Source organism: Amaranthus tricolor, chromosome 3 (assembly GCF_026212465.1).
Source record: "Amaranthus tricolor cultivar Red isolate AtriRed21 chromosome 3, ASM2621246v1, whole genome shotgun sequence".
NCBI classification, from domain to species: Eukaryota; Viridiplantae; Streptophyta; class Magnoliopsida; order Caryophyllales; family Amaranthaceae; genus Amaranthus; species Amaranthus tricolor.
In genome coordinates this window covers 32,625,234-32,636,614 of record NC_080049.1, presented here as the reverse complement: position 1 = coordinate 32,636,614, position 11,381 = coordinate 32,625,234, and the positions used below count along the sequence as shown (strand labels likewise).

Below are 11,381 nucleotides of genomic sequence, written 5' to 3'. Positions count from 1 at the left end.
ACCAAATAAAGCTCTAAGACATGCTAGGATATTGCAAACTCTTGTTTGTAGTATCAAAAATTGTACTCTCTTTTGTTCTCATGAGATTGACACAACTTTCATCTTGATTTGTTCAATTGATTTTTAAACCATTTTTATAAAGTTCTTAGTGTTTTGACCTAAATGTATAACCATGCTAAAAATAAAATATATAAGAATTATAAAATGGTTTAATAATGGACCAATTTTTCTTTTATAACTTTTTAATTCTCATCATTTATAAGAATGATCAAATTCTCTACATCATCGAATATTGTTTCACTTGGAATAAGTCTATGTTCACAAGTAAAATTCTTAATTATATTCTTGTTGCATCTATCCTTTAGCCCTCCACTTTACTCGGCTAATAAAAAGTTCTCCACTATTTCACGTAGAAAATTGTCGTTAACTCGTACAAATAAAAAAACTATTGCAAAGTATGATGAGCACATGTTTTTCATCGAAATTGTCTTACACGGAATTAGTCTACACTATTTAAGTGTATACAAATACAAACCTTAAAAGGTATTAAAATAGCTAGTATCTTTGAGTAATATATGAAGTAGAAGATAAAATACATCTATGTGAGATCTCGTTAGATTCTTCATGATGTATACTTTTTTATCATACATTTTTGAGAAATTTCATGTGGTAACTCCGAGGTATTGGGTTTTCCACCTGGTATCAAAACTTTTTTTAAATCCATGCGGTACCCTCAAGGTTTACCCAATTAAACCTCCGTGACCTTTTTACTCATAAAATGGTTGAAAATAAGTTCTGAGATTGAATACATCGAAACACACTCTAAAAATCACATTTCCAGTAATTCTCTAACCCTAATTTCCCAATTCCTCAAAAAACTCCTAATTCTCTAACCCTAATTCCCCAAATTCAAAACACAAATTCATCGAAACTCCTTTTCAAATATCACAAATTCGAGCATTGGACTGCTGGTATGCAATTACATTACCTTGCTTTAATCCAACCTTCTTCATTTTTGTTTCCATACGAATTCAAAGAAGAAATTCGATCAAAATTTATTTCCAGCAGAAGAGTTTGAAGAAGGAATCCCAATTTGATAGTAAAAGGATAATTGAAAAAACTAAGATTTGTGTTTTGGGGGGAAAATATAATCTGAAAAAAAGATAGAAAAAATAAAATTTATATTTTGGGGGAAAATCAAGTGTTGTACAAGCGTTGATGCCTGAGCTATAAGTAAAAAGGTTTATAAGCATACAACAATCGTTTAATCTACTAAATTGACGCTTCCAAACCTTTTATAGATTAAAATATCACAGAAATTTAATTGGGTAATATATCAGATTACTGGGTGAATTTTTTAAAAACTATGATTACACATGGAAAATCTAACATCTCAGGTCACCACATGAAATTTCCAAAAAATTATAATTTTTTTAATGTATATTTAGATATATTGAGGCAAAAAATTATTTTGAAAATTGTATAAAACCAAACAGAAACAACAAATAAGGACAAAGTAGTAATAGACCATGGATCAAATCTATAGTGGACTTGTACATTTTCACCTATCTATTGGTTCCAGTTTCCAATATCGCATCAAACGATGAAATCTGATTACCTGGTCGGAGTAGCTTGGTAAACTACGAGTCAACCGTCACCATTTTCTGCTCTCCTTAACTTTCAAATAACTCGATCTTCATCTTCTCTCCGCCGGAAAAATGTTGCCGCCGGAGATTCAACCCATGTTATATCGTTCGTATGTATCACCATCGTCCTCTCTCAAATTCAATGGCGGTTTATCTCCCAATTCAAACCCTAACCCTAACCCTAGGTCTCGATTGAACAGCAATGGAAACTCCCGCTACAATCCTTCCACTTTCGCTCACAATGCTCGCATCGCCATTGCACTTGCACCTTGCGCAGCTTTTCTTCTCGATCTCGGTGGTACACCGGTTGTGATCGTCTTGATTCTTGGGTTAATGTGTTCATACATCCTTGATTCTCTCAATTTCAAACCTGGTGCTTTCTTCGGTGTTTGGTTTTCTCTAATCATTTCTCAGATCGCTTTTTTCTTTAGTGCTACTACTTTATCATCTTCTTTCAATTCTACATTTCTTGCCATCCTTGCTTCTTTGCTCTGTGCTAAAACTACTTTTCTTATTGGAGTTTGGTCTTCTCTTCAGTTTAAATTTGTGCAATTGGAGAATCCTTCAGTTGTTCTTGCGCTTGAGCGGGTTCTTTTTGCTTGTGTTCCTTTAGTTGCTTCGTCGATTTTCACTTGGGCTACTGTTTCTGCTGTTGGTATGAATAATGCTGCATATTATCTCATGGTTTTCAATTGTGTTTTCTATTGGATGTTTTCGATTCCTAGGCCGTCATCGTTTAAATCTAAGTCTGATGCTGCACCTCGTTATCATGGCGGTGAAATTCCTGATGATTTCTTGATTTTAGGACCTCTTGAAAGCTGTTTTCATGCTCTCCATTTGGTTTTCTTTCCTTTGATGTTCCATATTGCTTCTCATTATTCTGTCCTTTTTTCTTCCTCTTCGTCTGTTTCTGATCTCTTCCTTCTTTTCTTTGTTCCTTTCCTCTTTCTGCTGTATGCTTCCACCCGGAATTCCCTTTGGTGGCTTACTAAAAATCCTGCACAGTTGCAGAGTATTCGCATCGTCAATGGGGTGATTGCTTTGTCTGTGGTTGTTGTTTGCTTGGAAGTTAGGGTTGTTTTCCATTCGTTTGAACGTTACATTCAGGTTCCTCCTCCTTTTAGTTATATTTTAGTTACTGCTACTATGCTTGGTGGAGCTGCTGCCGCTGGTGCATTTGCATTGGGTATGATTGCTGATGCTATCAGTTCTATGACATTCCTCACTATGGCCGTTGTTGCTAGTGCTGCTGGTGCAATTGTGTTGGGATTCCCAGTTTGGGTATGTTTCGCTACTTCTGTTATTTCTTAGCGTTGCATTTCATTGTACAGAATAGTTTGTCACTGATAGACCAAAAATTGTTTACTTGCTTTGCATTTGTGTATTTTACGCTTTTTCTGCTTTTTCTTAGCTTTGCATTACATTGTACAGAAATAGCTTGTCACTGATAGACTAAAAATTGTTTACTTGCTTTGCATTTGGGTATGTTTCGCTTTTTCTGTTTTTTTCTTAGCTTTTCATTTCATTGTACAGAAATAGTTTTTCTCTGATAGAATAAAAGTTGTCTACTTGGTTGCTCATGCCTTTTGATTTTTTGGTAATGTAGTATCAATTTAAATCACTCACATCCCTTTGATTAAGAAATACATCTATGAAGGAGCTAAAAAAACGAAGATTAATACAAAAAAACTTCTCCTTGAATGATGACTTTGGAATTGCAAAATTGAGCTTAATTGCCTTCTTATCTATTATTATATTGATTCTTTTATTAATCCATGCGAGTGTTAAAAAAAAAATTGGACTTTCGGTGGTATGAATGAAGAAGTTAGGCATGTCCTTTAACCTCAAAGACTATTTTCAGATTTTAAAATTTTTGATGCACAATTGTCTCTTATTCTTATGAATTCCAAACATAAATGAAGTGGAGAAATGCTAACTAGAATCTTGGACCTTTTGAGATACAAATGAAGCTATATTTTGGTTACAAAAAATGTGCAGTGAAGTTAAGATGGAGAATTTGAAATCCTTGTATCTTATCTGCTAGTGACCGCTAATTTAATGAAGAATTATTTCAGGAGATTTGGATGGTTACCCAAGCTCTCAATGACTATTGGTTGGAACAAGTTATTGTATGTTTGCCACTATGTTGTCCACATTAGTTGTAAAAATGCGATTTTGGTCGCCATTGTGATGATAGTCATGGGTATGAAATAACGTTCATCAAATTTCAAGATCTAATAAATCAAATTATTCAAATTTACCTACAAAGTAACTTATTTTTAGTTCTCCGATGTTCATTTCATTGATTGATATTTCTTCCTCGACAAAGTAGCCGATAGTCGTTTAGGTTTTCTCATAATTTTTTAAAATCTCCTTGCAATACGGTTATTATATGGCTAAATGTCAGTTAAGAACATGAGATATCCCTTAAATCGACTTAAACATTAGTTTTTGCACCTTTATGATTGCCTTATGTCAAGTAGTATCAATTTGTAGATTTTCAATCCCTTTACAACTTCCGATACGATGTAATATTTTTACACTACGTCATACAATACAACCTTGTTTTTGCATGACTTCTAAAAATTGCATTGCTATGTGGCAATAGCTTTGTACGTAGGATATGGTGGTGGCTAATAATTCTTTATGGCACCTATTAAGATATGTTGTCCCTTTGACTATTTGTTCCTAGCATGACTTTATTTTAAACTCATACATTTTGGTCTTAGTTTCACCTAATTTGTGAATAAGGTATGTATTGATAATCTTCCAAATGGTTACTTGTTTCATTACCAGAATAACACCCAAAATCCCATACCCAAGGCCCCAATCCCCTAGAAACGTATACTTTGAACCATGAATTGGGTGTTCGAGCAAAACACCCTTCTTTGAACAGAAAGTTCATCTTCCGTTTCACACTCTCCATTTAGAAGTTTTAGTGAGGCTGCATGAAGAGTCCACATAAAGGTCTTTGCAAATCATGGATTCTCTACTTGTTCTATGTAGAAATGTCAAAGTTTGATGGACATGGACCTAACTGGCATGAGCCATTTTCCTAAAAATTGGAGAATTTTTGAGTTCTAGGTAATTTTTTTTAGTTACCTACTATTTTTTCATTTATCTAACTATTAGAGTTGCCATTCAAAATATTGACTTGAAAAAATCTTTTAGGCCCGATATAATAAGAAAAAACTAAAATTTGAAATTTAGCAAAAAAATTACATGGCGTTTTTAGCTATTTGATAACGATAAGAATAAAATAATAATAAATACTCGTCAACCCAAAACCACCCCAACCAACTTTTTGGATAAGTCTAGTCCTAAGTGATTTGTTAATCTCCTTTATGCACCTTTGCTCATTTCCTAATCCGAATCATGTTTAATGAATGAAGTAGTAATAAAGTTGTAAATTGAGAAGGAGATGAGGTGAGAGAAGAGGGGAAAAAGAAGATTTCCAAAATGAGATTGCTGTTAGATTTTTGGCAAAATTTGACTTAATTGTCATACATTTGAGAGTTTGTTTTATCAACTGGACCCTCATGCTTATTCCGAATCAAGTTTTAGATTTCCTTTCTTTCCCACACAAATTTTCTTGCCTAATTAAATAAGCATAACTGAGTCTAACGTTCTCTCTCTAAAACAATGTTACAATGTTTTTATGTCCCCTCTGAGCAGGCATTAGAATTTATGATGTCTTCCATTTCCCATATCTTGCCTTCCTATTGAATTGTTCGTCGTGTTCTCCCCTTGCCTAAGTAATGCTTATATCTTTCTTTTCTAACTAGGATTTTAATAGAGAAGAACTATAGGATTTGAAAAGAGGTAAAATTGGAGGAGACATGTTTTTCTTTTCAATATAATATTTCTATTTACATTGTTTTGTTTATGCTAAAAATTTATGTATTTGTGAAGGAGTTTAGTTTTTAATGTATTTACTTTATGGGTTTTAGATTTGGTCAAAGCTCAATTTTCTTGATAATAGTTGACCCTTAAAAGGTCTTGGATTTTATAGTTTGTAGTTTGGTTTTGAGAGCTTCTTATAGATGGTTGTTACTTCTTTGCCTCTTTGGTTTTGGAAAATGAGTGTGTGGTTTGACTATTACGCTGCTTGTAGTCGAATATATGTTCCATCCGATTGTTGAATGAGTTACAGCCTTACAGGGGCTCCAAAAAACATAATCTTTTGGGATTATTTTGTATCCAAGTAACAATTTGTTCATATTTGTGAGATTTCCTTGGATCTGTCATGTGGTATGTGTATCTATCTTTTTTGACACTCTATTTGTAAGTTGTGCTTTTCAAGTCTCACTATATACTTTCTGTCTCAAATGTTTTCACCATATACACCAAAAATTTCTCAAATTACTTGGCCAAATGGGTCGTTCATTTGGGGAGAGGTAGGGGGAGCATGTATTTTCTGTAGATGAGAAAAAGAAGCATTTAAGGCATTGTCATGAATGCTTGGAATTTGTGATTGTTCAAGTTAATTTTGCAATCTAAGGTGGAATTGGAGAGCATTTTTAGTCATGATTGGCATGTTTTATGTCTCATTCAGAGGATGTGCTCTATTTGTGAAAGTTTAATTTTAAATGAAGGAGCTGTTTGTGGAGTTACTATAAAATTGTTTTGTAACTTGGAACTCATGTGATATAGGAAAAATTGCATGTATCAAACCGAACTTTGGCCAAAAATGGTTTATCACATCAAACTTCAAGTATTGTGTTTGCTAAGACGAACTTTGAATCTAGTTTTCATCAGACAAACTTTTAACTTTTTGGTGACTTGAACACCAGGTCACTTGCTAACATAGCTGTGGCCCCTTTTTTCTAATGTGGTTGTACACGTGACACCCATTTTTCTACGTGTTTGTACACGTGGCACCCAGAACACTTGATTGCATACATGACAACCACGTCAGCAAGTGGCTTGATGTTTAGGTCATCGACATGTTAAGTTTAGCGTTTGTCCCATCGAACACAATACTTGAAGTTTGACCACATAACTTAGTTTTGGCCATACTTCTGCCTGTACATGCAATTTTTCCATTGGTAAATTGTGCGTGCACTTAGTAGCTATTATGCTTATCCATTGAAAAATCCTTGTTCCTGTAAAAAAAATTATCAGTAGATAATAAAAGTGTGTGTTTAGATAATGAATTGAATACATGTTTCAGCTTCATTCAAACATTTCTTTGATTAACTTGATTCTTTTCATTATTTGCAGTTGCTTCCATTGCCTTCAGTATCTGGATTTTACCTCGCTCGATTTTTCTTGAAGAAGTCGTTGCCATCATATTTTGCCTTTGTTGTGCTTGGGAGCCTTATGGTTATGTGGTTTGTGATGCATAATTTTTGGGATCTCAATATATGGCTGGCAGGCATGTCTCTCAAATCCTTTTGTAAGCTTATTGTTGCAGGTGTCATCCTTGCTATGGCTACTCCTGGACTGGCTCTTTTCCCACCAAAGCTTAAGTTCTTGATTGAGGCTGCTTTAATCAGCCATGCTTTGCTGCTATGCCACATTGAGAATCGGTTTTTTAATTACAGCAGCATATATTATTATGGTCTGGAGGATGATGTGATGTACCCGAGCTACATGGTGGTTTTGACTACTGTTTTGGGTTTTGCCCTGGTAAGGAGGCTAACTTTGGATGGAAGAATTGGGCCCAAGGCAGTCTGGATTTTGACATGCCTATATGCTTCAAAGCTAGCAATGCTATTTATCACATCAAAGTCTGTAGTTTGGGTCTCAGCTGTCCTATTATTGGCGGTTTCTCCACCCTTGCTTCTTTACAAGTTGGTCCTCATCTCTTGCAATATCTTTCATTATGAACTAAGCAACTTCTGGTGAGAGTCAATGAACAGTCTTTGGGTTTTGCAGGGACAAGTCAAAAACGGGCTCAAAGATGAAACCCTGGCAAGGATATACGCATGCTATTGTTGTTACTTTGGCTGTTTGGTTTTGTCGTGAAGCTATTTTTGAGTCTCTACAATGGTGGTATGGAAGACCTCCAGCTGATGCCCTACTTTTGGGTTTCTGCATTATTTTGATAGGATCGGCATGCATTCCTATAGTTGCCCTACACTTTTCCCATGCGCTGGTATGATATATAACTTTGTCATATATTGTTATTTTTGATGCTTAAGGCTTCATTTCATGTTCATATTGAAGCTAGATATCCGACTATAAATGTGTTTTATGCTGTTATATTTTTAAAGTTGCTTGACATATTTCATTTCTCACATGTTTGTTTAATATTAGCATTTTTGTTTTCCAAGTCAGTCTATTATACTCCCTTCTATTCGCTTTACATATCTCATTTGATTTTTCAATACTATACATCAATCACTCTTATTATGTGCTTTGTTTTTATTCTATAAGATAGAACATAGTCAAGTGGGATCTTGTTTGATTCGTTTTATTGTAAATTTTATTAATATCAACGTTTTATAATTTTTACTCAGCCACGATTAGAGATATTTGAGATTGAAAACGTGCTTTGGCAAATGTGCCAAAACTAAATGGGACATTTAAAGTGAATAGGAGGGAGTATCTTATGGAGATAGGTAATATCAATTTTAAGAAAATTGAAGATCTTGTTTATCTATTGATTAATTATTGTGTTATTGTCTATATACACATGATAAAATTTTACATTATCAAGAATAATAAATGATAATAAAATCATGTGATTATTTCATAATGCAACTTGATTGCTACAAAGATTTTGGACACTGGTTTATTATGAAATTTCCTTAAGATTCCTTTTAGAATATATTGGAATTTCGGGGACAACCTTTTTCTTTGAATACTGGTTTATTATGAACGTTCAACCTGTTTGATCTCAGTATGACATTTCAGTCTCTGTTCTCTTCAACTATTTAAAGAAACATATCAGCGAAATTAAAATGTAATATGTAACAAGTTCAATAAAAATTAATTATTGAAATTCAAAAAATGTCAATTTCAGCGAAACAAGTTAAAAGCTTTTATTATTTTTTAGTTTTTATTTTCTGGCTAGGGAGGGGAAATTGAAGATTTTGGAGCCTAACATCAATTAAGTTCACCAAGATCAAGTTTAAAGAAGAAAAGTTCAATAAAAGTAAGTCAATTTAGAAGTATCTTAAAATGAGTTGAGGACATCCAATTCAAGTAAGTTCGGTAAACTAAACAGAGGTTCTTCAAGGATAAGTCACGTTTGGCAGTAATAAGTTGCTGAGAACAACTTGGCAATTGGATGTGCATGTGACTTGGGTATTGGGATTTCTTGTTTAAAGTTGTGTTAATAAATATATTTTGAAAAGAATGTTCTATTTTTGTTACTTGTTACTGTGTTTTACTTAGATATGGTGGTCCGACGTGTCACTTTATCCCAGCTTGAAGGTGCTGACATCATTGCCTAGTTAAAAATTTTATATCCTTTGGGCTTGACGCAGCTTAGTAGCTTTGTAATAAATATTATTTCATGGTGTTCTATGAAAGGCCATTTTCTTATGTGAATTAAGCCTTACTTGATAGAATCATTCAGGTGCACAAGATATGTCCTTGTTTGAAACATTGGGGTCATTTGGCAATTGATTTTTCCTTTGTTTTTTGTTGGTTTTTGGCTTTCTAATTGGTCTAATAACCAAAAAAGTATTGATTGACTCTTAAGCCAAAACCAAAAAGCTACTTGGAGTAGCTTTTTCATTGGCTTTTGACTTTGTTAGCACTTTTTCTCTAATAAACATGCAACAACCAATTATCAATTTTTACCAAACATCTCCATAATTGTTGGCTTAAACAGTTAGCTTAAACAATTGGCTTATAAGCCAATATTTCAGTTGCGAAAACCAGCCAACAACAACCATTTGCCAAACATACCACCCATCAACACTTTTCATAATGTTGTATGGAAAACCATGATGTGTTGTGAATTATGAACTAAACATTAATTCTTGGTGGAACCATGTATAAGATAATTTCTTTGAGACTTTTGATGTTAGCTTTATATTTATTTGATATTAATCTTGTTCCAAATGATTCAACTTGTTCTAAAGGGTAGATAAGGAGGCATCAATTCTTGCAATTGTCTCATTTACCTTACAAATTAATTATTTTAGAATATTCTGTACTCATCTAGATGATTAGAAATAGATGTTTGAATGTGGTTTCTTAATAGAATTAGCAGGTGGTGATGATCTAATGAATTCTCCTTGCGCTTTATGTAGATTGCCAAAAGATGCTTGGTACTGGTGGTGGCTACTGGGTTTCTCTTTATGCTTCTGCAGCCACCCATTCCCTTTTCATGGACTTATCAATCTGACTTCATTAAGGCTGCTCATCAGACTGGAGATGACATCTCTATTTACGGCTTTATGGCACCAAGACCTACATGGCCTTCTTGGCTTCTTATTCTGGCTATCTTACTCACGCTTGCTGCAACAACTTCATTAATCCCTATTAAGTACATTGCTGAACTGAGAACCTTTTATTCGATTGCAGTTGGTATTGCAGTGGGTGTCTACATATCTATGGAGTTCTTCCCCCAGGCCTTTGTCTTGCAAGCCCTAATTGTTTTGACTATGATTTGCACCTCTTTGTTTGTCGTGTTTACACATTTCCCATCTGCTTCTAGCACAAAGGGTTTGCCATGGATTTTTGCTCTCCTTGTTGCACTTTTCCCAGTGACCTACTTATTAGAAGGTCAGGTTAGAATCAAAAACCTGTTAGATGGTGGAGATATCACAGAAGATGAACGGAGACTGACTACATTATTGGCTGTTGAGGGTGCAAGGACGTCACTCCTTGGATTATATGCCGCTATTTTTATGCTTATCGCATTGGAAGTTAAGTTTGAACTGACTTCATTAATGCGAGAAAAAGCTTTTGAAAGGGGTGGATTTAAGCAGAGCCAATCCGGTCAAGGTAGCGTGGCGAGTTTCCCTGCCAAAATGAGATTTTTGCAGCAGCGCAGAGCATCCACAGTGCCTACATTCACTATCAAAAGGATGGCTGCTGAAGGAACGTGGATGCCTGCAGTTGGTAACGTTGCTACTGTTTTGTGCTTTGCAATATGCTTGATCTTGAATGTTACTCTCACTGGTGGCTCAAATCGTGCTATATTCTTGCTGGCACCTATCTTGCTGCTACTCAATCAGGATTCTGATTTTGTTGCTGGGTTTGGTGATAAACAACGGTATTTCCCTGTTACTATTGCTATATCGTCCTATTTAGTTCTAACTGCCTTGCATAGCATTTGGGAAGAAATATGGCATGGAAATGCTGGTTGGGGTTTGGAAATCGGTGGGCCAGACTGGTTTTTCGCAGTGAAAAATGTGGCTCTCTTGATTTTGACATTCCCAAGTCATATTCTTTTCAACCAGTTTGTTTGGAGCTATGTGAAGCAGAAGGATATGGCGCCTTTGCTGACTCTACCTCTCAATCTGCCGGCCATCATAATTACCGATGTCATCAAGGTCAAAATATTAGGCCTATTAGGAGTTATATATTCCTTGGCCCAGTATTTAATATCAAGACAGCAATACATTTCAGGGTTGAAATACATCTAGATATTCCCAAACATTGTACAATACTTTTTTGCAACATAATGGAAATTTCAGGTTTATCTTTGGCGGTAATCAGTTTAGACCGTTTGAGCTGTATATTAGTGGCCTGAGCCGGCTGTTGATTTAAGATCAATATATTAGCTCTAACTTTATTTCTACAAGTTTCATTACTCTTTAGTCTTTACTT

General features: G+C 34.7%; 1 protein-coding gene across 1 annotated transcript; it reads left to right on the top strand.

The window, feature by feature from the left end:
- The first annotated feature begins 1,538 nt into the window (after positions 1-1,538).
- LOC130809034 (uncharacterized) lies at positions 1,539-11,346 on the top strand. The gene is made up of 4 exons (XM_057674636.1): positions 1,539-2,927; positions 6,870-7,441; positions 7,527-7,746; positions 9,857-11,346. The coding sequence occupies exons 1-4, from the start codon at positions 1,719-1,721 to the stop codon at positions 11,195-11,197; spliced, it is 3,342 nt and encodes a 1,113-aa protein (XP_057530619.1). The 5' UTR covers positions 1,539-1,718; the 3' UTR covers positions 11,198-11,346.
- Positions 11,347-11,381: the final 35 nt, after the last annotated feature.